The sequence below is a fragment of the Notamacropus eugenii genome, chromosome 1 (assembly GCF_028372415.1).
Source record: "Notamacropus eugenii isolate mMacEug1 chromosome 1, mMacEug1.pri_v2, whole genome shotgun sequence".
Lineage (NCBI taxonomy): Eukaryota > Metazoa > Chordata > Mammalia > Diprotodontia > Macropodidae > Notamacropus > Notamacropus eugenii.
In genome coordinates this window covers 521635885-521661996 of record NC_092872.1, presented here as the reverse complement: position 1 = coordinate 521661996, position 26112 = coordinate 521635885, and the positions used below count along the sequence as shown (strand labels likewise).

General features: G+C 48.0%; 2 protein-coding genes across 9 annotated transcripts; one reads left to right on the top strand and one right to left on the bottom strand.

The window, feature by feature from the left end:
* Positions 1-1658: 1658 nt before the first annotated feature.
* RBPJL (recombination signal binding protein for immunoglobulin kappa J region like) lies at positions 1659-15798 on the bottom strand. Its single transcript, XM_072633714.1, has 12 exons — positions 15712-15798; positions 13551-13659; positions 11641-11766; positions 10179-10249; positions 9899-10005; positions 9424-9598; positions 8418-8555; positions 5754-5863; positions 5385-5534; positions 3610-3765; positions 3365-3468; positions 1659-3194 (listed from the first exon to the last, which is right to left on the bottom strand). Exons 1-12 carry the CDS (start codon positions 15731-15733, stop codon positions 2921-2923), a joined length of 1542 nt encoding a protein of 513 aa, XP_072489815.1. The 5' UTR covers positions 15734-15798; the 3' UTR covers positions 1659-2920.
* Positions 9593-23055, top strand: MATN4 (matrilin 4). 8 transcript variants are annotated; one of them, XM_072633709.1, is made up of 12 exons: positions 9593-9741; positions 13563-13627; positions 16481-16598; positions 16924-17496; positions 18024-18146; positions 19883-20005; positions 20100-20222; positions 20492-20614; positions 20715-21128; positions 21503-21655; positions 22353-22457; positions 22631-23055. In XM_072633709.1, exons 3-12 carry the CDS (start codon positions 16523-16525, stop codon positions 22687-22689), a joined length of 1872 nt encoding a protein of 623 aa, XP_072489810.1. In that variant the 5' UTR covers positions 9593-9741; positions 13563-13627; positions 16481-16522; the 3' UTR covers positions 22690-23055. The 8 variants fall into 8 exon arrangements, 7 of the variants coding, with proteins under 7 accessions (XP_072489810.1, XP_072489813.1, XP_072489808.1 ...); XR_011972384.1 differs by lacking the exon at positions 9593-9741 and having other exon boundaries at positions 13539-13627; positions 20715-21145; XM_072633712.1 differs by lacking the exon at positions 9593-9741 and having other exon boundaries at positions 13539-13627; positions 16927-17496.
* The last annotated feature ends 3057 nt before the right edge of the window (positions 23056-26112 follow it).

Sequence of the window (26112 nt, the reverse complement as noted above, 5' to 3'; positions counted from 1 at the left end):
TCCTGCTTCCTCTACTCCACCTTTCATAAAGAGTTCCTTGATCCATTATAAGTTATGGAAGCAAACACATGCTTCTCCAGCTGGAAATTCGCTGTCATTTGTCTTCCTTGGGGTCTGAGCACAAAAGACCTGGGATCATTGCCCTCCTTTTTTTGGGACTGAGACTGTCTCCCCAGTTCAAGTTCTTAGATGGATCTGGCACAGACCTAGCATTTGTTTGAAGAAGCAGCATGGAAAGGGCTTTCTACTTTAGAGGGAAGACCTTTAGTCAAGGCATTTCACTATGTGTGACATTGTATAATAAATGAAGAAAAGTGTGGATGAATCCCTTACCACATGCCAAGCATTGTGCTGAGCCCTGGAGATTCTGTACAAAATGTCCCTGCTCTCAAGTTGTTCTTGTTCCCAGGCATTAGATATGAGTTCCCACAGTTATGGTTCAAAACATCACCATGCTTGCATAGCATTATATAATGATAGATAATATAAGCATCCACTGTGGCTGCACAGTAAGAGACAAGAATGAGATGATATAAATTTGTGAGACTATTTCTGGCAATATGCCTTGTTTGTTGCCCTATAAAGCAGGTAGTCACTGGTCAGTGAATGGAGAACCTCAGGGGGAAGCTTAAGGTTGAGTGCACAAGCTGGAATCCTGTGTGTATTTGCCTCAACTGGCCCCCATTGAGGATTAAGGCTTGAGGGGATTTAGGGGATGCACAAGTTGTGCCTGTCTCCATTGGCCCCATCAAGATGTAGGGGTACTTGCCCCTCCTTCTCGTCGGTCCCTGTGAGAAGGATGATTAGGGAATGCTATAGGAATTATGCTTTCATTATCAGCAATCCTCTTGTAAGAAGACTAGAATAAAGTAAGATTATTAACCCCTTCTTAGTATCTTTCCTGTCTGATCAGATCAAGAGTGAACCTCTACTAGCAGCAATCCCATGTGTTGTTTTCATTCTTATAAATGGAAAAGTAATACCTTTCGATGATAGAATCCCAAAAAGATTTCAGTAGACTAGGATACTATGTTTCATTTAGTATATGAAATTTAATAGGGATAAAGGAAAAGTTTTACACTTGATTTTCAAAAGTCAGTCTAACAAAATACAAGATGGGGGAGGGGTGCTTAGATTTGTTTGAAAAGGATCTGTGGATTCAGAGTACTTCAAGCTTAGTATGAGTTAACCATGGTATAGAGTAGCAAAAAGCCTATTGTCATTTGGTCTGCATTAACAGAGGTCCTGCTTCTGGGAATAAGGCTGGGCTTGTTGTATACTTCCCAGGAGCTGGCTGCCACAGTTAAAGGAAAGCAGGGATAGTGTCCAAAGGAGGGCAGCCAGGACGGTGCAGGGCCAATATGACATGGATATTGGTTGAGGGAACTGGGAATGTTTTCTTTGGGGGAAGAAAAAACTCAGGAAGGATAGAGAGCTCTTGGGCATTTGAAGGGCTCTCACATGGAAAAGGGACTAGATTTGTTCTGTTTGCCCACAGAGGGCAGAACTAGAAGCAACTGGTAAGAACGACAAAGAGGCCCACTTAGAACTGAGGTCAGGAATAACCTTCTGGAAATTAGAGTCATTTATAAGTGGAAGAGGCTACCTTGACTCTTCTTGGAGAGCTTCCAGAAAGGGCTGGAAGACCTCTCGTCAGGTATGCTGTAGTGGGGAATCTTCGGGGTCTGAGTTGGATCAGATCGACTTTGAGGTACCTTCTCCCCTGAAATCTCATAAGTCTGCTTTCTTATCTGTAAAATGGAAATGCCTGCATTATCTTCTATCACTGCCTGCCTGTGAGGTACATGCTTCAAGTCTTGCTAGCCTTATTTTACAGGAAGATGGAGTTTTAAAAAAGGATGTGACTTGCCCCAAATCACTCTAGTGGGGACTTGATCACACATCTTCTAGTTCCAAGCCCAGAACGCCTTCTTCTACCCCATCTTATCCTGGTGATGAGAGGATTTAGATCTAGAAGGACCCTTAAGGGCTAGCTAGTCTCCCTTTGACAAATGAGGAAACTGAGGCCCAGAAGGGGGAAGCAGCAGCCCCAGGTTGCAAGGTTATTTAGAAATAAAGCTAGGATTTGAACTCAGGCCTCCTGGCTCCAGACATTGCTCTGCTCCCTGCACCAGATTATAGCGGAGTGTGTGTGTGCTGCAGACAGCGAGCGGGTGTTTGAAGGGTTGCGTGCCTGCAACATTTCCATCTTTAATTGGAGCTTCTGTATGAGGACTGGAGGGCCTATGTAGGTTTTCAGCAGACCAGTCACATGATCACACAGTAGGTGGTTCATAAATGCTTATGGACTGATTGATTGAGAATTAATAGAGGGTACAATAGCTGTGCCCAGACACACCTGAATGTCCTTCCAAAATGATTGGTATCATTGTGTCTTATTTTAAAGTTTTTTAAACTGTTCAAGTGAAGTTTGTTATTTAAAAAATTAGCTTAGTTAAGTTTTGATGAACTAAAATAATGTCCTTCATCACTACATATTCAATTAATATTCATCTTTTAAAAATGTTGCCTGTAGGCACACCCTAATGAAAGATGCTGCACACTCCTATGGCATAACACTAAGTGACAGTGTGAAAAGAGCACTGAATAGGGGAGTCAGAAGACCTGGCTTTGCTACTGTTACCGCTATGTCCTTGGGCAAGCTTTGGTACCAGTGAGCCTGGTTCTTTCTCTGGTTTTCAATTCTCTCCTATGTCAAATGAGGAGGTTGGATTAAGAAGACCTGTAAAATCTTTTCTCACTCTAAATCTGATAATCCATAGGAAGCCCTAGACACCATTGGAGCCTGGAGAATGGGCCAGTTCTTGGGATGGGGTTTATGGGTTAAAGAAGGTCACCCCATGACCAACAGTAACATTCCCTTACTGTAGCCCATCTCCTTCCTGCCCCCACCCCTCCCCTAGCTCTGAATGAAGAGGTGGAAATTGGTTCGAGTAAACTCATGGTGGATGCTTTCCAAGAGGGCATCTGCATCAGGGGGTGGTTCAGGGGCTCCTGAGGGGGCTGGCCGTCCACTCTGCTCTGGGGTATAGGTGAAGGAGAAGTTGCTGGAATACAACAGCCCATCAGCACGGACCAGGCTCACTGGTACTGTAATGGGGGTGCGCAGCCACCTCCAGGCACTACCAAAAGCTGCCACATCAGGTACCACACACACCAGGGACCGGGGACTCCTGGAGGCACAAGTCAGAACACAAAATGTCAGAGCTACAAGGAACCCTAGGACATGAAATAGATGAGATCACAAAGACTAAAATGTGACCCCTTCGTGTTACAATTGGAGAAACTGAGATCCACAGAGGCAGACTCAAACTCCCAGAATCTTCCCAGCCACCATTTGTACCTGTACATGGTCTCAGCTTCCACATCACCAAACCACACCTTGAGTCCTGCATGGAAATTCTCGCCCAGCAGCTCCAAGGTTGCCACATCACCCCCACCACTAAGCTGTGGGGCAAGGGGTTTTGAGTCAGGCTGGTATCAAGGACAAGGGACCATAACCCTCTCTCCTGGGAACTGTCATGGCCAGATTGTCCCCCTAGACTAGGAGGTGGGAGCAAGTTCCTAGGGTTGTGTCCAGGTGAATACCTCTAAGGTACTGATGAGAGGCACTGGGGTGACAGGCTCCTGGGGACAGGCAAGGCTGGTGCTGAAGGAGAACTCCACTGACTCAGTACCAATGATGGTCCAACATGAGCTGTCATTCAGCAATGCCCTATTTGCTTCCTTGGGACAAGGTGAAGCCTAGAAGAAAGTACTGGAAGATGAGTGATGAGGCAAGAAGGGGTAGGGGCCATCAGTGAGTCACCAGGGGAGATAGGAGGTGGATCCCCCATCTTTCTACTCCCCAGTACCTCATCTGCAGTCCAGGGGTTGATTTTAACCCTACCAAATTACTGTGTGACCAGGGGCAACTCACTTTCCTTCTCTAGGCCACATTTCTCTCTCCTGCAGAATGAGGGAATTGGAGGACATCTTTTCTCTATAATATCTCCCATGGAGATCTCTCTCAGTCCCATGGCTTCAGTTATCCATCCATGCAGACCTTTCTCCAGGCCTCATGGATCTTCCAAGCTTCACCACAACATTGTCAAGTTCTTTCAGAAGATCTCTATCAATATGTCCTAGCAGCAAATCACACCCCAAACCTCCAAAGCAAGGTTTTCCATTAAAACTATTCCTCTTTCTGAATCCACTATTTCTGTCTACACTGCCAGCACCAGTCTCATCACTTGTGTTTTAATACTTGCAGTTATCTTTAACTCTTCCTCTTCCCTCATCCCTCACAACTTTTCAGTTATCAGTCTCTTCCAAATCTACTTAAAAAACGTTGCTTGTATTTATTCTTTCCTCTCTAGTCTAATGGCCACAATCTTCATCTATGCCCTTACAACCACCTGTGAGACTATTCCAATAGCTTCCTAACAGGTTTTCCCATTACCAATTTCTCCCATCTGTCATCCACCCATTGCAGCTGACAAAATAATTCTTCTGCTCTGCTCTACTTTCTGCCCACCCCACCCCTACCCACTGAACAACAACAAATATGCCAGGTCTTGGGCTTAGTACTGAAGATCTAAAGATAAAAAAGGGCACAGGCCCTGCCTTAAAGGAGCTTACACTCTACTGGAGGATATTACAGGTAACCAAATAAGAGTGAGACAAAGAAGGATATTTTAAAGGTAAGGAAGAGACTGGGATAAAGTTTCTAGGAACATTTAATGGGAGAAAGATTCATTTCAGCTATGAGACAGTGAGGTGGGGGTGGGGAGAGAATGTGATATAACATGGAGAAGATGTGGAATCTGAAGGAAAAGAAGGATATCTAGAGATGGAGATGGGGAGAGAATGGACGATGATCTGTGTAAATCCAGAAGTGGAAGAAAGCTACATGAGTTCAAGTAACAACCAATAATCCCTTGGCTTGGCTGAAATCTAGAGTACATTAAGGAGAGGAAAAGGAATGAAACCAGGAAAGGGAGATTGTGGCCAGACGGTGGAGGGGAGTGAATGCCAAGCTTTGTATTTTACCAGATGGCAATAGAGAGTCACTGAATATTTCTGAGCAAGAATATAATGAAATTTGAAAAGACTACTGCATTCAGAGAATTGTTTTGAAAACCCTGATATTCATTCTGGTGGGGAAAGAAAAGAATGTTTGGAGGCAAAGGACCTGGGTTCAAATCCCAGATCTCTTCCATTTTGACCTTGGATATTATTTAACCTCCCTGGGTCTCAGTTTCCTCATCTGTAAAATGAAGATGGTGGTCTAGATGACCTCAAAGGCTTCTTCAGTTCTAAATCTATGATTCTCTGTCCTGTATTTTAGGGCTGTCCATGATCTGCTAATCTCCCAATCTCACCTGGAATTGCACAATCTTTTCCATGGCAAGGCACAAGTAGGTACCACCCCCTGGTCCTCCACCTGGAAACTGGAAAGCACATTTGTGCAACTGGGAGATTGGTTCATCCACATCCAGGAGTGCACACTGTTTGGCCACTTTGCGGATGATCTATGGGAGAAGGAGAAAAGAAAGTCTCAAGATACCCAGAGTAGACTTAACCAATTCACTTCAGAGCCAAACCTGCCATTGAGACACCAATCTCCCCCCAATCTCCCAAGCCCCTGTAATGGCTGCCCCCTTCTGCCCCTGTACCCTGTGGTCACAGTCACCCTCTATGTGGACCAGAGAGAATCTACCCAGTTCTAGTCTGGTCAATTAGGTTCATACCATGGGGGGCAGTGTGATGCCTGTGACTGTGCAGACCAGCTGTACTAGAGAGCCATAGCGGACGTAGCCTTCTTGGAGAGGAAATTCTCCTCGGGGACGATGATTATCAGCTAAGAGAAAAGGAAGATGGTGAGTGCAGAGACATCAGGCCTCCCCCACCCTGCCCCCAGCACCACATGTAGACTTTTGGACTTCCTAGTAAGGTCAGTTAGGTCTGATGTTAGGTTACAATAATAATCAACACTGATGTTTCTGTGGTGGTTTATGGTTTACAAAGGGATTTGCAGATGTTATCTCATTTTAGTCTCATGAAATGATAGTTGCTATAAGAGTAATCCCCATTTTACATAGGAAAAGACTGAGGTTCAGAGAGAGGAAAAGACTTCCCTAAGGTCAAATAGGTATTAAGAGACAACATGGTACAGTAGAAGGCCCACTGGTTTTGAAATCCTATGGCCATGATTGACATTTCGGTTCTGCTACTTAGTATCTGTAGGATCTTGGATGAGTCATTTGAAAATAATTACTTCAATGTCTATAGTACTTTTTTCACAACAAACCTTTGGTGTGGCATAGTGGAAAGGGCAATGAGTTTGGAGTCAAGGAATCTGGGTTTGAATTTCAGTTCTGTCATTAACATAGTGTGTGACCTTGTTCAAGTCATTTTCTCACCTGTAAAATAAGGTGATCTGTAAAAGGAACTAGAAGATATCTAAAGTCCTTTCCACTCTTAATTCATTATCCTATATCTACAACTATATATGTATGTGTGTATATGTACATATGTGTATACATATGTACATATACATACACACATATACACACACCTCTATTTATCTATGGAAGGTAGGTGGCACAGTGGATTGAGTATCTGATTAAAGTCAAGAAGACTCAACTTCCTGAGTTCAAATCTGGGCTCAGACACTTTCTAGCTGTGTGACCTTAGACAAGTCATTTAACCTTATCTGCCTCAGTTTCCTCATCTACAATGAAATGGAGAAGGAAATGGCAAACTACTCCAGTATCATTGTGTGTGTGTGTGTGTGTGTGTGTGTGTGTGTGTGTGTGTGTGTGCGTGCGTGTGTATAATCAGGGGTGGGGAACCTGAGGCCTTGAGTTCCCCACCTCTGATACATATGTATACATATATATACATTTATATGTGTGTGTGTAATTATAACTACGTATTATGTAATTATAACTCACAGTAATATGGGGCTTTAAGATGTGCAAAACCCTACATTGTTGTCCTATGAGACAAGCATTCTTGTCTCTATTTTCAGATGAGGCCATTTCTCCTGAGTCCCAGCTTTCTTCATCAGTAAGATGAGGCTATTCATATTTATCCTAACAGCCCCATAAGAGCTGATGGGAAGATCTAAAGAGATTTAGTAAAGGTCATGTTGTTATATAGGGTGTCTCAAAAGTCTTAGTGTGGTTTTTAGCTCTTAAAACAAATTGTACTAAGAATTTTGGGATATCCTGTATAAATGTAATCTAATCTAAGTACATTTGCAAGTATTTGGACTTGAGAGTCAAACCCAATTCTACTGACCCTCTAACATTGTAGGCTGCCTGGGATTTCGGCCCTCTTGGGAGACTTTGGTTTGAGTAGGGTTGTAAGGAGGAGGGCAGGTGGGGGGGGTGGGGTTGAGGAATCTCCTTGGGCAGAAATTGGTGACTAAGTATGCTGACTACAGGAATTGAGGTATGATGGTAATATGTGTGAGCTTAGAGCATGAAGAAGAGCAAAATCGTCCAATTTTTCTCCCCAGCTTGATTCATGTAAACAAGACCACAAAGCTTCTCAGATTAGGACAAGAGATGACTGGAGATGAAGCCCCAGAGGGCAAGAACTGTTGTCTACTAAGACAAAGTTCTGCAGGATAGAGTATAGAGTGTATTGGAAAGATTTTTGGAAGAAATCAGAAGTCAGGAGAACTGGGTTCAAATTCTGGCTCCAAAACTTAGCTCAGTGGCCATATGTAAATCACCCAATCTCTCTGAGTCTGCCCTGTAAAAAGAGGCAGATTTTTTTTCTCATTCCTTAGATCACAAAGTTGTGAGCAAAATGCTTTGTAAAAGTAAAATTACTATGGAAACATTAGCTAATATGATTACAAGTGTCTGCATCTTCCCTTTCCCAAGGAACAGTGAATTAGAAGGCCTCATTCTCCTTTAAATTTCCCCTTTCCAATTAAGGATGGCTTGAGAGAAGCCCTAGCTCTGCCCCTACTGAGATATGCTACCCTAGGGTAACTCACTTCTCTGAGTCTCCTGTGTAAAATGAGCTAACCTCTGGGATCCCTCCTGGCTCTGCTTTTCTGATTGATTCAGTGATTCAGCAAGAGGATGGGTTGTGACTTCAGCTTGGGGTTGGAATATAGGGCCAGGAACCTTGGTTCAGAGGAAAACTTAAGTCTGTTGTCTATGGATGATAAGACTACAGATAACCTCTTTGCTACCAGGGGGAGAAGGTAGCAGTACAGATGGCTTAACTTGGTCTCATCTCTAAGACCTTGGAAGGTGCTCAGTATCATAATTGATGACCCACAAAGCAAACACAGGAGACCTGATGGTGGGGGAAAATGTTCCTCTCCTGGGGGGTATTTGAACATGGATAGTAGAGAGAGGTGTGTGTAGAGTTGAACCCAGGTATAGTACCCAGATGCAGGGTGAAGGCTGCCCATTGTCGGGCACTGGCGATGAATGCACCACCCTCCACGGATAGGTACCGAGTGGAGACAGTCTGTGATCGAAGACGGTTGAAGAGGGACACCTTGGATCCAGAGGAGATGCATACTGTGAGGGAAGGGGCTGATCAGGCTTGGCTCCTGTCCCTTTCCATTACCCATCATTGTGGGAATGGAAATTTACAAGATCCCTCATTATCTCCTGACCCCTTCTTTGCCAACATCCCCTTAGTACTCAGGTGAGAGGAGTAGGGCCTGAAACTGTGATTTCATTGGCTCAGGGAACTACTAGGTGAGTAAGCCCCCTCTTCTAAGGTAGATCAGGACCTTCACTGAAACTGAATAGTTTTACATAGTTTCCTAGAGCCCTGAGGGGGTGAGTGACTTGCCCAGAACCATGCAGTCAATATGTATCTATCAGGGAGAGGATTTCAACAGCTCTCTATAAATTGCACTTTGCTGCCTTTCTTTAGGTCTCAGGTGAATATGATCCAGCCCAGAGATAATGTGGGAAACTCCTAAGATTTAGTCAGATAGCCCTAGGTTCAAATCTTGACTCTGCTGCTCACTACTTGGATGACTTTCAGCAAAACTCTTAGTCTCTCGCTGGATTTTATCTCATAATCTTTTCTTAGCTCTGAATCTTATAGTTTTACTTCTTACTTCTGGAAAGCCTTCTACTTTCCAGCCCTCATTTTTATTTCTGCTTTTATTGACTAATTGTGAGTCTTGTCTCTGCAGCCTGGGAATCAATCAGTCACTTGAGCCCTGGTACAGGGCTGGATTCAGTGGGCTCTTCCCACTCTGACTTTCTAACTTTGAGGGTTCCTTCCAGTTTTCAATGACTCCATGATTCCTTAGGTCCCACCCCTTCATTTTAGACCACACCCTTTCCTTTACCCCCAACTCTGGTTTATTTCTCCCCTTTCCTAATCCGCAGCCCCACTCCTCAGGTCCAGGCTTATCCCTTAGCTCACGGTCTGTGTTCTTCAGGGACTGCTTCTTCTGAGATGGCTTGGAGATGACCTTGATGAGGCGACTGTGGAAGGTACCTAGCTCTTGGCCTCCTTGCAACACCAGCCTTAACACCAGCCGGAAGTGCTTTCTCTTGTCCGAGTCCGAGATATATAGAGCTTTGGCGCAGGCGAATTCCTAGCCAGCCGACGAAGTGGGCAGCTTTGCCTTCGTCCTGAGGCCAGCGGGCTCAGTGAAACCTTTGCTACCCAGTTGAGTATGGCTTGAAGGGCACCCAACCCAAGTCCTCCCAGTCACTCTGGCCCCCTTGGATCGCCCAGGTAGGTCCCCTTCCTCCCTAAGTCTCCATCAGTTCCTCCCACATACTTCGGACTCTCCCTGCCCAAGGTCATTGTCTGGGGGAGGAGGAAATACAGCACCCCGCTCCCCCAACAGTGGACAGATGGGGATCTGTCTGCTCGACTTTCCCCTCCTCACTCTAGAGTCCGGCTGCTCCTCAAAGCTCAGCTTTTGCGCCTCCGCGGAACCGCTGTCTAACCCCATGTAACCGCAGACCGTGCATCCAGCCTCCCCAGTCTCTTTCACTAGAATATACCGTAGGGGACGGATGAGATGGAATGCACCATACAGTATACGCCTGTACAGTGGGCTCCAGGGGGAGCTATGGGGCTGCGCCCTCACCCTCTTGTTCCTGCTGACTCCCAACCCCATGGATCAGGGAAAAGCTGTGGAGTCGGGTCCTGCTTCCCCCACTTACCTTGCCCCTGTTCAGGCTTCAGCCTCCAGCCTGGGCCTGTGAGATAAACGCAGGGTGGTGGACAAAAGAACCTACAAGGAGAGGCTGTGATCATTTCTGAGCCAAGGCAAAGACAGGCTGATAGGCGTGGAGAAGTGCTTAGCTATGTCACAAACCGTCCCAAGCCCTTGGGAGGAATCTTAGAAATAATTTAGCCAGCGAGAAAGTGGAAAGAGCCTAGGACTTGGGAATCAAAAGAAATGGGTTTAGATCCTAACTCTGTGCCCTTATCAAGTCACCTCTTTGAACCTCAATTTCCTCATCAGAAAAATCCAGAGTAGATTTCCAATACCTACCTCAGACAGATTTGTAAATAGTTGGCTATGTAAATGGGAGGGTTCTGTCTATCTTTATTTTTTGCTGCTACCCAATAAAGTTCATATTACCCATGACGACTTGGCTGTAAGAAATGGAAGAAAAAATGTTTGATCAGAAAAGGAGGTGGGGCCACCATGTTTAGGAAAGGAAGAATAAGCCATTCACACCTGGATCCCTGCCTGAGTACTCCTGAAACATTTGAATGACCCAGAGGGAAACCTCAAAGGTAGATCCCTCTATGGATGATTTATGGAAGAACAGGGACAAGAGAAGTGGCAGAGAGGTTGCCACTTGTATGTATCAATTGAAGTATCAAGGGATACAAATTTAAACCCTTTTACCTGACATTAAAGGCTCTCCACAATCTGAAAACTCTCCAGCATGTTCTCTTCTTTCTATTCTCCATGCATTGTGGATTCTAACCAAAATGGAAGACTTTGTTTCCCTAGGATATCCCATCTTCTCTCCCTTCCATGCCTTTGGTCACTCACTACCCCATGCCTGCAATGGCTCCTTCCCCCACTTTATTTGTTATTTTTGTGAATAATGTATCCTTTAAAGGCCGACCCAACTATCAGCTCCTCCTGTAACTACTTTGAGGTACTTGCTTCATTTTGTGCAGCTATTGGTATTTCCAACATTGAGAGCAGGACCTGGCATAGGGCATAATCTTAAGAAACATTCGTGAAATTGTGTAGAATCACAGCCTTCCTTGATTCCAAAGGTAATAAATATCTCCCCACTCAGTCCTTGCATGACTTTTTATTTTGTTCCTCTTTGTTGTACTCATGCAACTGTGAATTATTTTTATGTGTTTACCTTATTCCCTCTAATAGCAGGAGGAGAGGAAAGTGCTCTTTCATTGAAACTGGGCATCTGCTCTGGGGCCTGTGCTCTGTACAAGAAGAGGTGCTTAATACAAGTTTCTTGAATGAATTAACTCCCTTAGCTGACAGTTAAGGAATTTGAGAAATTCCTTGCTCCAGTCACAGCCAGTTGGTAGATGGGCTAGGTACAGCCTGGGGGTGCTGCAGAGTACAGTTAGGATAGGAGAGGGAAAGAGCAACCATTGTGGTTCCCCGGCTTTATGACTACCTTGTCTTACCTCTTCTCGCTCCCGTAGGACTTCTGGGCCACTTTGGCATGTAGGATCCTGACCGTCTGTTCCGAATTCATCTGTAGACATCTTCTTACCTGGTCTCGAAGGAGGGCTGATGGCTCTGAGGGTGACCTAGGATGAGAAAGAGAAGGGGAAGAAGGGAAAGAAAAAGTAGAAACTTGGACTTGAAATTTCAGGAAAGTCTGGGTAACCAGAGGTGGACAGGAAGAGGGAACTGGGGCATCACCACAGGCTGTGGTCTAAATATTTGAGTTGCCCAGTGTTGAATGGGACCTTCACAGAGCCTCAGCACTGGTCGATTCACAGTACGACCACCCAAGCTCCCCCCTCTCCCACAGCTAGTGTGGCTCAGTGCCAGGCCAGGCCAGCGCAGAGGAAGCATAGCCTGCACAATAGCTGCTCTTGTGCTCAAATGTCAGTTGCCCTCCACCCCAGCCCTACCCACTGCTATTCTTGAGGGCAGAGACAGAGGATCCAGGAGAGAAAGAGGCAAGCAAGGGTGTTGGGTGGTCAGTAAATGACTATGAAAAGTGCTAAATCGGCCTTGACCATACTTCTCTCCCTGTCCTCCCCTGCTCCTGCCCTTAGGTGTTGTCCCCTAGCACAGAGTCCAGACATCCAGTGGAGAATCCATCCCACAGCATGAAGTCCAGAATTTTGAGGATGGGAGTTTGAACTTCTCCCTTATTAGACTGGTGGAACCAACAGCCTGATGCTCCTACCTCCTGTAGTGAGGGCCTGGAAACTTCAAGCCCATCCCTCCCAATACATTTCCCTCCCTGGTCCTAGGGAGGCCAAAGGACTGTGGCTTAGTGGGCACAGGGGTAGATTCCTGCTGGATTCCAGGGACCTAACTGGAAGGGTCCCCCCCCAAAAAGAAAGGAAAGAATAGCCCACCTATACCAGACCAGACCATACCATTCCAGGACAGAAAAGAATGCGGTACATATTTCACATTTGTCCCACTTTGGCCTAGATTTTTTTTTTTTTGTGAAGAGGTTCAGGGAGCACTCCTGCAACCATTCTGCTAGAACTAGTGTAATTTCTATGATGAAGTGGGGCTGGGGGGAGGAGGACAGAGAGAAATAGGACCGTTTTTCAGATTCAGCCCAGATGACTCAGCTGCATCAGGTCTTGGAGATGGTGAACCGGCTCATCCTGTCTCCTCTGGACACCCAGATATGGGAGCTTGGGGGTCTCCAGGGCATCCCGTAGGGGCAGGAGTAGGAGGCGTTCATCCGAGGTTTCGAAGGTCAGGGGAGGTTTGGTTAGACAGACGCGAACTGTCACTCTTCTCCCCGGGCCTACGGCTCTCCCACATCTCACAGCGCTTAGCTCAATGCCTGGCATGCAGTAGGTGCTCAATAAATGATTTTTTGACTGACTGGCGCCTGGGATCATCATTCCAGGTCTCCCGGTCAGGATCGCCCTCCGAAATATTATGCTCCCACTCCCTGTCCAGTTCTCCTCAGGAGCAGTCCAGAGGAGGAATGTGTTGCTGGAATTCTCTTGCATTCCAGCAGAAACCAGCTGTCCTCCCCTCCCTCCTGTGCAGAGTTGGACTGTGTGTCCAGCGGACCGAGTTTCAGTGCGTCTCGGTTTCTCTACGTGGAGAGCATAGAGAGGTCCCCCACTCCCGCCACACACACACACACACACACACACACACACACACACACACACACACACACACACCCCATACGCACACACATCACCGGCCCCGCCCCTTAGCTGGGCCTGTGAAGTCCCCCCTCCCCCGCCCCTCTGAGGCGGGGGGCTCTCTCGCGTTTCAGTAGGAGGGGTCGACTGCTCCCCTAGCCCCCGAGTTAAATGCGACCGTCACTGCTATTCCCTTCAACTTCGAGCCGGGGCAAGTAGCCCGCTTGCTTCCCTACCTGTTCCAGCAGGACAAGGGGCTCGGGAAGCCTGTTTCCTCCTGCTTCTGATCCTCGGAGCTCTCTAGCCTGCCCAGGTGAGTGAGGGGCCCCGGGGGCAGCGGAGGGTCTGCACAGAAATTGCAAGTCTTTTAATTTAGAGAAATACTCCACGGAGACACCCTTGGACTTTGATATACGGACTTTCTTGTTCCCCAAGAAAACCCTCCAGCTTTCATGCTTTCTTTATACGATAAAGGGGATAACTTCTTTATCTTGGGGAGAGATTCTTCCTTGACCTTTTCCCATAACCCTGGGGACATAGCCTAATGGTATTCATTCCAGATCTTACCGTTACTGGGGCACTCTCACAGATATGAGCACCTTATCTTAAGGTCCCACAGTCAGTGAACTCGACCCTATAAATCTCCAAAGTTCGAGGAACCAATCAGATCTCCCCCCTTATCCGATGGACAATGTGACCCACACAGTCCACCCTTCTAAAGAGAATCCCTAAATCTTCCCTGAACTTATAGAATTCTTTCAATCAGTCATTAGTGAGAGGGAACCCCAGTTTTTTTCCTAAACTCAGAGATCTCTCATACATGTTAGCCCTATCAGTTTCAATTATCCTTGATACCCACCCTCCACAATCAGGTACCTCTTCTGAATAATTGTAGGGCAAAGAGAACTGGACTGGGCAAAGCAGTTTTAGATCTAGGTTCTAGTTCAGTCTCTGCCCTCAAATGTGATGTGGCCCAGTCTCTTTTCATCTTTGAATCTCAGTTTCCTTTTCTATAAAATAAAAAGATTGGACTAGACAGTCTCCAAGGTCCCTCCCAGTTCTGATGGTTAGATGGCAGGCAAAGTATCATAGTTCCATGTTAGTCAGGAATTATTAGCTTGTGGAGAGATCATGGGGACCTTGGGATGACCCATTGGATCAAAGTGGTTCCCATGTGGCTCTTAAGTCTTGGTTGGTGGAACGAGGAAAGGGTGAGAGGGACTGAATCATAGACCCTTAGAATGTTAGTGCTAGAAGGGATCATAGAACATAGATGGAAGAGATCTTAGAACATGGAATTCTGGAGCTGTGTGACACCTTCAAAGCTCAACCCTTTAATTTCAAAGAAGGGGAGAGAGAGACTCAGAGAAGGGAAGGGACTTTTCCAAGGTCACACACTGAAGTAGATCTCCTGACTTCCAGTTCAACAGGTCCTTCCACTGGACTAAATTTATTCTCAAAGAAAACAGTCAAGAGACTTGAGAAGGCAGGAGGAAAGGATGACTGCCCTTGAAGCTCCAGCCCAGCACCCCCTGGGATGCTGTTGCCTTTTCCTGGCCAGCAGGAGGAACTCGATTCTCCTGGCACTCCTCCTTCTCCTGCAACTCAAACATCTGGATTCAATAAGATTGCATGTGACTGCCCTCAACCTGACCATAAGGGCCCCATTGAGGACAGGTCGGCCAGCCACTGTTTGGGGGCTTTTCTTCCCTCTTAAATCCTAGATGTACAAAGAGTCTAGCACCCTTAATAGGCTGAACTGGAAGCCTGGCTAAAAATAGCTCCATTCACCAAGCCACATGCTGGGGGGAGGCGGGGGAACCAGGCTCAGTTGTGAGAGGGGTAGGGCCTGAGCCAGTTAGAGAGAGAGAGAGAGACAGACAGACAGATAGACAGAGACAGAGACAGAAAGAAACAGAGAGAAAGAGAGACAGAGACAGAGGAAGGAAGAAAGGAAGGAAGGCAAGAAGGCAGGAAGGAAGGAAAAAAGGAAGGAAGGAAGGAAGGAAGACTGAAAGTCTTCCATTGAGAGTACACTCTGGCTGGCCTGGAACCTTCACCTCAACTCCAAATGGGGGCTGCTTAGCCGGGCAACAGTTTCCCATAGACATAGGTTGAACAAAGCCTCCCACTTCCAAACTGAGTAGATTCAAGTGCAGAAAAGCTTGAAGTCTGGGAACTTAGATTCTAGTCCTGGAGCTTACAGTAATTGGTTTTATGATATTGAGCCAGTAACTTTTCTTCTCTGGGCCTCAGTTCCCTCTCCGTAAAAGGAGCTATTTGTTTCTAGCACTGACATTTTAGGTTTAAAGGTGAAGACTCCAAGTCAGGCCCGAGCAATGTCTCTGAGGGACTGGGAGCTTTCAGTTGCGTGTGTGGGGGGACAGGTTCTCTCACCCGTTCCTCCCGAGGGATCCATGGTCGCACTCCTGGAGTCCGAGACCTACGAACCTCGGTTACTCGCAATTCTGAGCTCTCACAAGCCCTCACTCTCTACCCTCTGTCCCCACAGCACTTCGCTGCATCCCCACCCCCTCCTGTCTTGCTATATCTGTTCTGGGGGCCTTATCTCCAAGGCCTCGGGACTGCTCCCCGCCCAGGCCCAACTCCCCACCTCCTCCCCCTATGTTTGCTCTAGGCTCTGGCACCTGCTCCGCAGCTGCTGGCTTCCCATGCTGGCTGCTAGGAGCTGGTTGGGGCCGCCGTTGTTTGACCCAAGTGGAGTCCCTTGGACATCGATGGAGGCTGGGTTGTTAGGCGGTGCTAATAGTCTGCGAAGAAGCGGGGCAGGCCGCCTGCAATTGGCTTCTGCATGGGGTTTCCCCAGCTCTCTAGGAGCGAGACATCTAGCGACAGTGCTTAGGCCGAACTTTGTCTTGGCTGCCCCATACCCCTAGGCCCCTTCCTGCTGAGGGCGGTTCCATTTCTTGGGGCCTGAGGTTCTCGAACCGGGGTTTGGGGAGGGGGAACTGGCAGTAGGCGGGAGGCCGCGCAAAGAGGTGCCTTGTCAGCCTCATACCTAATGGGGCGGGGGCTGGGGGTGGGGGGGAGAGAGAAAGGGGAGGAGACTCGAGCAGTGACAGGTAAGGGAGGGGAAAGAAGGGGAAGTGCCCGGCTGTTTCAGGCTCTTGGAATGACTACTTACTTCCTGACCTTTCTTTCCTAGGTTACATCTCAGCTCCTTTCTGGAACACCCTTTGCAAGCACCATGAGGCTACCTACTTATGCCCCGTTGCTTATCCTTTTTCTGGTTTCTGTGAATGCTGAAACGCAAGCTGCTCCAGGTTAGTTGAGGATGATGCTCTACCACGGTCAGCAGGACTGGGGCGGGAGGGGGCGGGGCACAATCAAGGAGCCAAATGGAAAGCCAATGGTTCGTTCATTCATTCAATTAGTTATTAAGATCCTACTGTGTGCAGAGCCCTGGGCTAGACGTTAGGAATCTACAGTTAGGATAAGTCTCAGAATTTCTCCTTTCTATCAGGTTGGGCCATTTGCTGGCGTACCGTGTTCCCCACCCCAGGAGAGGATGGAGCTCACAGATAGATCCCAGGAGTCATCTTCTCTGGGAAAGCCACCAATCACCTACCCTTCTTCCCTTCTCTTCAGCAGGCTCGAAGTGCAGGACAGGACCCCTCGACTTGATATTCCTGATCGACAGTTCGCGTAGTGTGCGCCCTTTTGAATTTGAGACAATGCGTCGTTTCTTGGTGAACATTATTCGGGGTCTAGACATTGGTCCCAATGCCACCCGCGTTGGCGTGATCCAGTACTCAAGCCAGGTGCAGCGTGTCTTTCCGCTGGGAGCTTTCTTCCGAAGAGAGGAAATGGAACGTGCCATCCATGCCATAGTCCCTTTGGCACAGGGCACCATGACCGGCTTGGCCATCCAGTATGCCATGAACGTAGCCTTCAGTGTCGCTGAGGGTGCTCGCCCTTCACAGGCCCAGGTGCCTCGTGTTGCTGTTATAGTGACTGATGGACGGCCGCAGGACCGGGTGGCCGAAGTGGCTGCCCAGGCAAGGAATCGGGGTATCAAGATCTACGCAGTGGGAGTACAGCGAGCTGACGTGGGCTCCCTGCGTGCTATGGCATCACCTCCCCTGGATGAGCATGTTTTCCTCGTCGAGTCCTTCGACCTTATACAACAGTTTGGCTTCCATTTTCAAGGCCGATTGTGTGGTGAGCAAGGACTAGGCCTGGAGAGGGTGACCTCTCTCTTGAGAACCCAGCCCCGATCTAGCCATATCCAATCTCCCAAGGTCCAGCCCACACTTTCCTGTGCTTTAAGCCACACTTGTCACTACTCTGAGTCTTCACATGAGTTCAGCCTTTCTTTACCCTATCCATTTTCTGGCCCTGCCCGGGACCTGCGCCTTTAGGTTAACTGGTTTCCTCCCTCTTTAGCTTAAGTCCTTCCTGCCATGATACCAGAAAGTGCATGCTGACTCTCACACAGATCTCATTTGGATCTGCTGGCGTTTCTCACTTTAGCCCTGACTATGCATACACGCCTCACTCATACAGTTCAGATACAGGGCACCGCCCCCTTCCAGTTCTGAGGCTTTCTGCCTGTGTCATTCTGTCTCTTAACTCTGCCTCATCTTACCCAACTTTCTCTCCTCACCCAGTGTGAGAGTGGGGTGGGCTGGGAGAACTCAAAAAGCAGCGAGGAATCACAACTGACACTTTCGTCCCCCACCCCACAGGCGAGGACCTATGCACAGATGCAACTCATGGCTGCCAGCACCTGTGTGTCAGTACACCGGGCTCCTTCCACTGTGTCTGCAATCCCGGGTACCGTCTGGCCCCGAATAACAAGAGCTGCTCTGGTGAGACTGCAAGTTCCTTTGTGACCTGATCACTTCCATTTAATCCCATTTTTATTAAGATCCTCCTATGTGCTGGTGATATGAAGATGAAAAACACCAATTACTGCCCTTTAGGAGTTTGCTACTTAGTAGGTACTTGTGACAGGAACATAAATATACTTGAAACCAGGGAGAAAGATTAAATTTACTTAAACACCATCAGAAGCAGCTAGGTAGGGCAATGTATAGAAAGCTGGGCTTGGTGTCAGGAAGACCGAAGTTCAAATCTAGCCTCAGTTACTCACTAGCTGTGTGACCCTGGGCAAGTAACCAAGCTTGCCTCAGTTTCCTAATCTGCAAAATGAACTGGAGAAGGAAATGGCAAACAACTCCAGCATCTTTGCCAAGAAAACCCTGAAAGGCATCAGGAAGAGTCTGATAAGAATGAACAACAACAAATAGCACCATCCTCAGGAACCCCAGGGACCTAGAAACAGCACTAAGCTCTAGGAGTCAGGAGAGCAGTGTTTGATTCCTGAATCAGTTGCTTCCCATCTTTGATTTGTTTTTGTACTTCCTCTGTAAAATTAAAGGATGGACAAATCATTATCTCACCCTCTAAGGTCCTTTCCAGCTGTAGCATTCTATGATTTTGCTACTTTGCCCTGCTCAGAAAACCTGAAATGCCCCTGGCTGACTTTCCTCATTGGGTTTCATTTTATTTTTCCTATCTTTTAATGACATATGGTTAACAAAGGCACTTTCCTCACAACTATCCCATGAGGAGGTTATTAACTTTATTTAACAGGTGAGAAAATTGAAGTTCAAAGTAGGGAAGTGTTTCAACTTGTTCTGGCAGTATATGCATCACTCTGCCAGTGACTCCTTAGAGTCTTTATAGCTTTATTTTACTTTAATTTCAATGTGGAAATTCCCTCCATGAATTCACCTTTGTGATTCAATCACAACATGTGGTTTTAGAGAGTTGCCTGAGGCATTGAGAGGTTGAATGAATTGCCAGTAATCTGGCAGCTCGTGTGTTTGCTATATGTTAAAGGCACAACTCAACGCAGGTTTAATGACTTCATTCATAACCATTAGGTTAGATGTTCAGTGCCCATACCCTACAATTATATATGTATGCATGTATGTATGTTGTCATTCACTGTTTTTAGGCAATGAGCTCTGAGTAGACAGGATCTGTGTCTTAAACTACTCAGTGCCCCCTCTAGGATCCTCTGAGCATAGAGCTTCTTGACAGACCTAGTGGGAAGTGTTTGAGAGAGGGCTTACCCACAATTCAGTTCAACACACATTAAGCCCCACTTTGTGGAAGGTCCCACTAGGTTTAAACCTGGGGATATGGACTGAAACCCTAGGCCCAAATAAAAAGGACATATGGGACTATCTGCTTATTAGTGGAGATCAATGCCCTGCAAAAAATGAGGAAGGTCTTCAAGTCTTATAGGAGGTATGAGATGTGAACAACTAAGTGTCCCATGAGGAAATATTAACTCAAGGTCCCGCATCACAGGGTTTTCGTGGCAAGACTGAGAGGTACCGCAACTATGACTGGCATTTTATAGATGAAGAAACTACACAGTTAAGTGAGAAAGTGTCAGGGTTAGGTTTCTGAACTCTCAGTCTAGCACTCTTCAGCTCACGATTGAATAGAGATCCCATGTGCTCTTGGGGGGAGTTTCGAGAGAGGGATCAGGAAAAAATATGGATTTTCTTAGATCTCTTTTCTCTAATAGTCATTGATCACTGTGGTGAAGGGACCCACGGTTGTGAGCAGCTCTGTATCACATCCAACGGCTCCTACACCTGCGGCTGCCGAAAGGGCTATACCCTCCATAAGGATAAGAGGCACTGCACCGGTGAGTAAGAAGCGAGGCGCCAGTGGCCGCAGCAGCCCCTACGCTGTCTCGTGTCCCTGTGCTGAATGGCCTTCCTTGTCTCCCCTCTTGCCAGTGATTGATCACTGCAGCTTCGGGAATCACAGCTGCCAGCACGAGTGTGTCAGCTTCCCGGAGGGAGCTCGCTGCCGTTGCCGTCAGGGCTTTGACCTGCAGCCAGATGGCAGGCGCTGTCAGGGTAAGGAGGGCGACCTTGGGGTGAGTGCCTGCGTGCCTCTGAGAATGTGGGACTAGCTGGGAGAAAGGTGGACGGGAGGAGGGAAGAGAAGAAGATGTCAGAGGAGAGGAGAGAAGAAAGGAGTGGGGATGAAGATGAAGAAAGAGCTTGCTTGGAGATAAAGGGGAGACCTCCTATGCACCAACGAAAGGGGGGAAACCCTTGGAGTCCAGGCACGAGGGCAGGAGTAGGGTTCGCTCCACTCTGATGGAGGCGGGTATCTATTTCAGCCCGAGACTATTGCAATGGCGTGGACCACGGCTGTGAGTTTCAATGCGTGAGTTCGGGCAGCTCTTACCGCTGCATTTGCCCCGAGGGTCGACAGCTCCAGGCTGATGGGAAGAGCTGTGACAGTAAGTTAATAGGGGGAAGGGGGCGCGCAAGAGAACCTCTCTACAAGGCTCCCCGTGGCACCCTCCAGACCTGTCCCGCGACTGGCTTCTTCTCCCGCAGGGTGCCGGGCGGGGCACGTCGATCTGGTTCTGGTAATTGACGGCTCCAAGAGCGTCCGACCCCAGAACTTCGAGCTGGTGAAGCGTTTCGTGAACCAGATCGTGGACTTTCTGGACGTGTCGCCCGAGGGGACGCGCGTGGGGTTGGTGCAATACTCAAGCCGCGTGCGCACCGAGTTTCCTCTGGGCCGCTACGGAACCGCCGACGAGGTGAAGCAGGCTGTGCTGGCCGTGGAATATATGGAGAAAGGCACCATGACCGGGCTGGCCCTGCGCCACCTGGTGGAACACAGTTTCTCCGAGGCACAGGGAGCTCGACCCCGAGACCAGAACGTGCCACGCGTCGGCCTCGTCTTTACCGATGGCCGCTCCCAGGATGACATCTCAGCGTGGGCCGCCCGGGCCAAGAAGGAGGGTAGGACCCAACAGGAGGTCAGAACCCAGGAGGAGGGCCGGGGAGATCCGGGGCTCCACGGAAAGTTTCCCCTGAAAAAGAAGGAATCAATTCGTAGAGCCCTGAGGTCCAAGGATATAGGCTGTGATCCCAGTTTTGACCATTACTACCCGTTTGACCTTTGACACGTCACGTTCCCTCTCCAGGCCCCCGTTTAGTCCTGCGTTAAAATGAGGGAGTTGGGCTAGAAAACTTTTCAGCTCTAAATTCCATGATCTGGACACCATCCTCAGGGAAGGGGTGCAGACATACAGGGAATGGCCCCTGTTCCTTCTTTGAGGTCCTGAATTCGAAGGTTCCTTCTGGTTCTGACCCCGAGTGTCCCCGGTCCTCAGGCATCATCATGTTCGCGGTGGGCGTAGGCAAGGCGGTGGAGGAGGAGCTGAGGGAGATCGCGTCGGCCCCCCCAGAGCAACACGTGTCTTATTCGCCTGACTTCAGCACTATGACGCACATGCTGGAGAGCCTGAAAGTCAACATTTGTCCAGGTGAGAACAGCCTCCCGAACAAAGAAGGGCAGCCAGTGTCAGCCCCACTTAGCGATGACTGACTCCTTTTCTTCCATCTGGTGCAGTTGCAAAGACGTTAGACCATGGGTCTAGGCCCAGGGGGAACCTGTGGCCTCGAGGCCACGGGTGACCCTCTAGGTCCTCCGAATTCAGTCAAAGGGCTGCACCTGAGGACCTAGAGGGTCACTTGGAGCCTCGAGGTCGCAGATTCCCCACCCTGGCTCTAGCCCAATCCCTGCCTCTAACTCGTGGCAGTCACTTCCCCTCTCTGAGCCTCAATTTTTGTGCAAAAAAAAAAAACGAAGGCAGGTGGTGTTTGGAGTCAAAAAATCTGAGTGAGAATCCCTACTCCCCTACTTGCTATCTCTGTGAGCCTGGTTAAGTCACTTCAGTCAATCAATCGACTAGCATTTAGTAAACTACTGCTATGTGGCAGAGCTCCACCTTCACCGACTTCACTTTTCCCCTCTGTAAAGTGAAGGAGTTGGATTTAGACGAATTTCAAGGTCCTTTGTGTTTTTCCAAACTCCCCAGTCCTGGGCTAGATGGAGTAGGATTTGGGGAGGGGAGTTTTGGGGAGTTACTCATCTTTGCGTGGCCCAGGGTCTGCTGTTCTTTCTGCGGCTCCACACACAGGAAGTACCACTAATTTGGCTTCCCTATGCCTTGGTTGCAGAGGAGGGGAAAGGGGTCACTGAGGTGCGCAGCCCGTGCGACTGCGAGAGCCTCGTGGAGTTTCAAGGCAGTGCTCTGACGGCGCTGGGGAGTTTGGAGCAGAAACATATCCTCTAGAGTTCTGGGTAGAGACGGGGGCGAGCTCTGAAGTGGCAGACAGCCCTAAGACAGTGAAGCGCCAGAGGAATTCGAGAATCCAGTGGAAGGGTCTAGCCAAGGGTAGGGGGTCTGAGGCTGGGAAGGGGAATAAGGGCTAGAGAATTTCCTTAACAACACCACTGACCCAGCTGACCGCTCGACTGGAGGACCTGGAGAATCAGTTGGCTAACCAAAAGTGAGGGTCGGCAGCCGCTCAGACCCAGGCCGGCTTATAGCCTCTCTTATGTCCCTTCCCGCCCATCCTGGGGACTGGGCCCATCAGTTGTGCAGGAAGCCTCCACAAATGGGCGATCGTGCTAGAAAAGCACCGGAGGCCTGTGTCGTTCTCGCAAACTGCAGTGGGACTAAAGCTCGAAGAAAGCTGCGCAGGTTCCACCTGCAAAAAGTTTGGGTTCGCCGCACTTTCAGCGTCGAAATTCCAATGACATTGCCCCCTGACCAGAGCCCGGGCCCTTCCATTCACTGTGTATTTATGTTACTGTGTTTTTTTTTTTCTTTTTTCTTTTTTTTTTTAAAAAAAAAATAAAAACCTGATCTCTCTTCCAGTTGCTATCCTAAGTGTGTCGATCTAGTGTCTAGCCTGCTGTTCTACCTCTAGAAGGCCAGTGGGCCAGGCACCACTCCCCACACCGCAAGGGTCACCCAGCACCTCACAGATAGTGGAGAAAGGAGTCCAGTTCCCGCCTCCAGCTATACAGAGCTGCTCGGCGCCGGGGCGTCTCCCGGAGAGAAAGGCGCTTTGTGTGGGGGGCAGGCTGGAGGGGCCCGGTTTTCCAGCGTTTTGTTTATTCAATGAAGAACAGATGACTCCTTATGAGTTGGACTGGGGGGAGAGAACAGTTGCAGGAGAGAGGCAAACGGGAAAGGAAAATTTCCCTCTCAGCGACCCCAGAGAGAGCCTGTAGCTCTGGCCAAGCTGTTAAGACACCCGACTGAAACCCATTAAGTTTTCTCCACTTCAGGTTACCATTCGGAAAGAACTGAGGTTTGATTGTATGAAAGGCTACTGAGTCACAAAGAAAGAACACTGGGTCTGGAATCTAGATTCGAATTTAGGGTGCGCCACTTGCTAACTGTAGGACGTTAGGCAATCCATTTTCCTCTCTTGGTCTCGGTTTCGCCGTTTGCAAAACGAGAGTCGGTGGATTAGATAAACTTTAAGGAGTTTTCTGGTTCTAGATGTTATGCTCTCTCTCCTGTGAGCAGGTCTATCTGCCTCAGCCACAATTTACCCCTGCTCTGAGCATCTTAATTGCGCTAGGGTCTGTCTGGTCCTCAACGTCCTCCAAACTACCCCGGAGATTAGTCTAAGACCAGGTGAAAGCAGGTGAATTGTGCAGCCTTTGGTCTAAGGACCTTTAGCAAACATGGTTTCCCAAGCCATTTCTCTTTCCGTCCGAGGAGGACTGAAATTCACTCACTTTTTCTCTTCCCTGGGCTCAGTGTAGACACGAGTCAAATGTAGCAGAAGGTGTAAGTTTTAGGGCTGGATTATAGCTGTCTCATTCCCAGACCCCAAAGGCTATGAGGTGACTCGTGCTCAAGGTCGGAAATAGTTTGGGATCTCCAGCGCAACACACCTTCATTCATGATCAACAGCCCATTAGGACTGATGCAGAATAATTTTTTTTGCCTCTACCTAGAGTTTCAGGCTTCTTTCATGGCCACTAGGTGGCGCGATGAACTCCTGTTTGGTCCAGCATAGGCCAGGCCACCAACACCAGCACCGCCCTGCTCAGGAAAAGGGATGCTGAATATCTTGCCAAAGGGAAAGGGAGAACAAGATTTCTCTGGGTTCTGAGACCTGCAGTCCAGTATCCTTCCCCCATTTTCCCACAGTCAGTTGCCAAATCGTGAGGCTTCAGCCTTCTGTTCTCTTTGAGCAAGACTGTGATTTCTTTGGTGTAGCAAACACTCAGTGAGACAAATTCCATCTACTAATATAGTTTGATACCTGGGTTCTTGAGAAGTTGTCCAAGGGTCATCCAGCCAGAATGGGCTGCTCTTGAGCCCAGGGCTCCCTGACTCCACCCACCATGCTGCCTTGTCCTTGCTGTCTCCTGAAAAGAAGTTGGTGGTGTTCCTCTTCCTTCCTGGAAGTGGAGTAATGACATCAGGAGGAGGATGTCTTGACTTGCAAGTGAATTGACTTGGAGTGAAGCAGGGCAAAGTCATCAGCCTCACTCCTCCAAAGGCATCAGAGTCCAACGGCAAGACCTAGATCAGGATGACTGGAGATGGTTCCAGATGCAGTGGGAGACCTTGGCCCTTGTCCCCCCGCCACAGAAACCTTTTATTTTATTTTTCCTCAAATTAATTAATTTTTAGTTTTCAACGTTTACTTCCATCAATTTTAAATTTTCTTCCCCTCCCTTCCCAGGACAACATGCAATCTGATATGGACTCTACATATAATTCCTATTAAAAACATTTTCATATAAGTCATATTGTATAGAAGAATTATAATGAATGGGAGAAACCATGAGACAGAAAAACAAAACAAAAAGAAAATAGTCTGCTTCGCTCTACGTTCTGACTCCATAGTTCTTTCTCTGGATGTGGATGGAGAGCTTGACTTTGTTAAGGTAAGGTCTTTCCCGGCTCCTGGAAGGAAAGTAAACAGGCCAAAGAAAAGTGGGTTTGGAGTCAGAAACCTGAGTTGGATGGACAGGTGTGCCACTGGCTTTAGGAAAGCCCTAAGGCAAGAGAATTTCTTTCTGGGTCTCTCTTTCCACCTCTGTAACTGAGGGAGTTGGACTAGTTTCCTTCCAGCTCCTTTACTTTGTGTATTAAAGTCGCTTCCATCTCTGGTACTCTACAGTCTATATTCCAAGGGTCTTTCTAAGTCTGATGCCATTAGAATAGGTCAGTCTTTGAGCATCCCTCAAATATGACTAGCAGTTTTATGTCCCATTGGCTATTGCCAAGCCAGGCTTGAGTGCCAGAGGGAACTGTACAGAAGGAGCCAGGCTTTAGTTTATCTGCCTGCAGTTTTCTCTCAACCCTTTCCCCAACTTACTTCTGGTTAGACTCTGCTTTGGGCCTGGCTAAAGTAGAGCTGAGGTAGTAGGGCAGAGGCAGATCCATAAGGCACCTGGCCTGCGAGTTTTGAACTAAGGATGGGTAGCTAGGTTCATGCCATAAGAGGAGGAGCCCTAGTGATCATCTCTACACATTTGTGGGGAAATAGTATAGCTCTGATTCCATGCAGAGGTTTTTATATCTGTCAGATAGCTACTATTAAGGGAGGCAGTGTCTTCATGAGGGGAAGGAGGGGAATGGGCTCAGCATTATGGGCCAGATGATCTGCAAAGATCTTTTCTTACTAAGATTTTAAGAATTTATGGATTTCGGCTTCTGAGTTCACAGTTGTCAATGCCTCGATACCAGACACCATTCAGGGACTGTTAGTCTAAAATTCTGTGAGTCTAATTCTGATTCTAAGATCACATGAGTCCAAGTTTACCTGATCCAAAGATTCTTTTTTTCCAGTTTCATCAGGCTATGGTAGGACCAGGGATGCTCTCAGGGAGCAGGGAAAAGAAACTCCGCCCCCCTCAGTCTGCTCTTCTCCCTTTCTCTCCCTACAAGCAGTTGGTCCT

Bases quoted from the DNA above. Each gene is read 5' to 3' on its own strand.
- MATN4 (XM_072633709.1), top strand. From the start codon at position 16,523: ATGAGGCTACCTACTTATGCCCCGTTGCTTATCCTTTTTCTGGTTTCT. The intron at 17,497-18,023 runs GTGAGCAAGGAC...CCCACCCCACAG, and splicing joins TTTTCAAGGCCGATTGTGTG to GCGAGGACCTATGCACAGAT. The intron at 22,458-22,630 runs ATATCCTCTAGA...TAACAACACCAC, and splicing joins GGGGAGTTTGGAGCAGAAAC to TGACCCAGCTGACCGCTCGA.
- RBPJL (XM_072633714.1), bottom strand. From the start codon at position 15,733: ATGGATCCCTCGGGAGGAACGG. The intron at 13,660-15,711 runs GTGAGAGAACCT...ATTTCTGTGCAG, and splicing joins GGATCCCTCGGGAGGAACGG to ACCCTCCGCTGCCCCCGGGG. The intron at 10,250-11,640 runs GTAAGACAAGGT...CTCTCCTTGTAG, and splicing joins TCCTACGGGAGCGAGAAGAG to GTTCTTTTGTCCACCACCCT.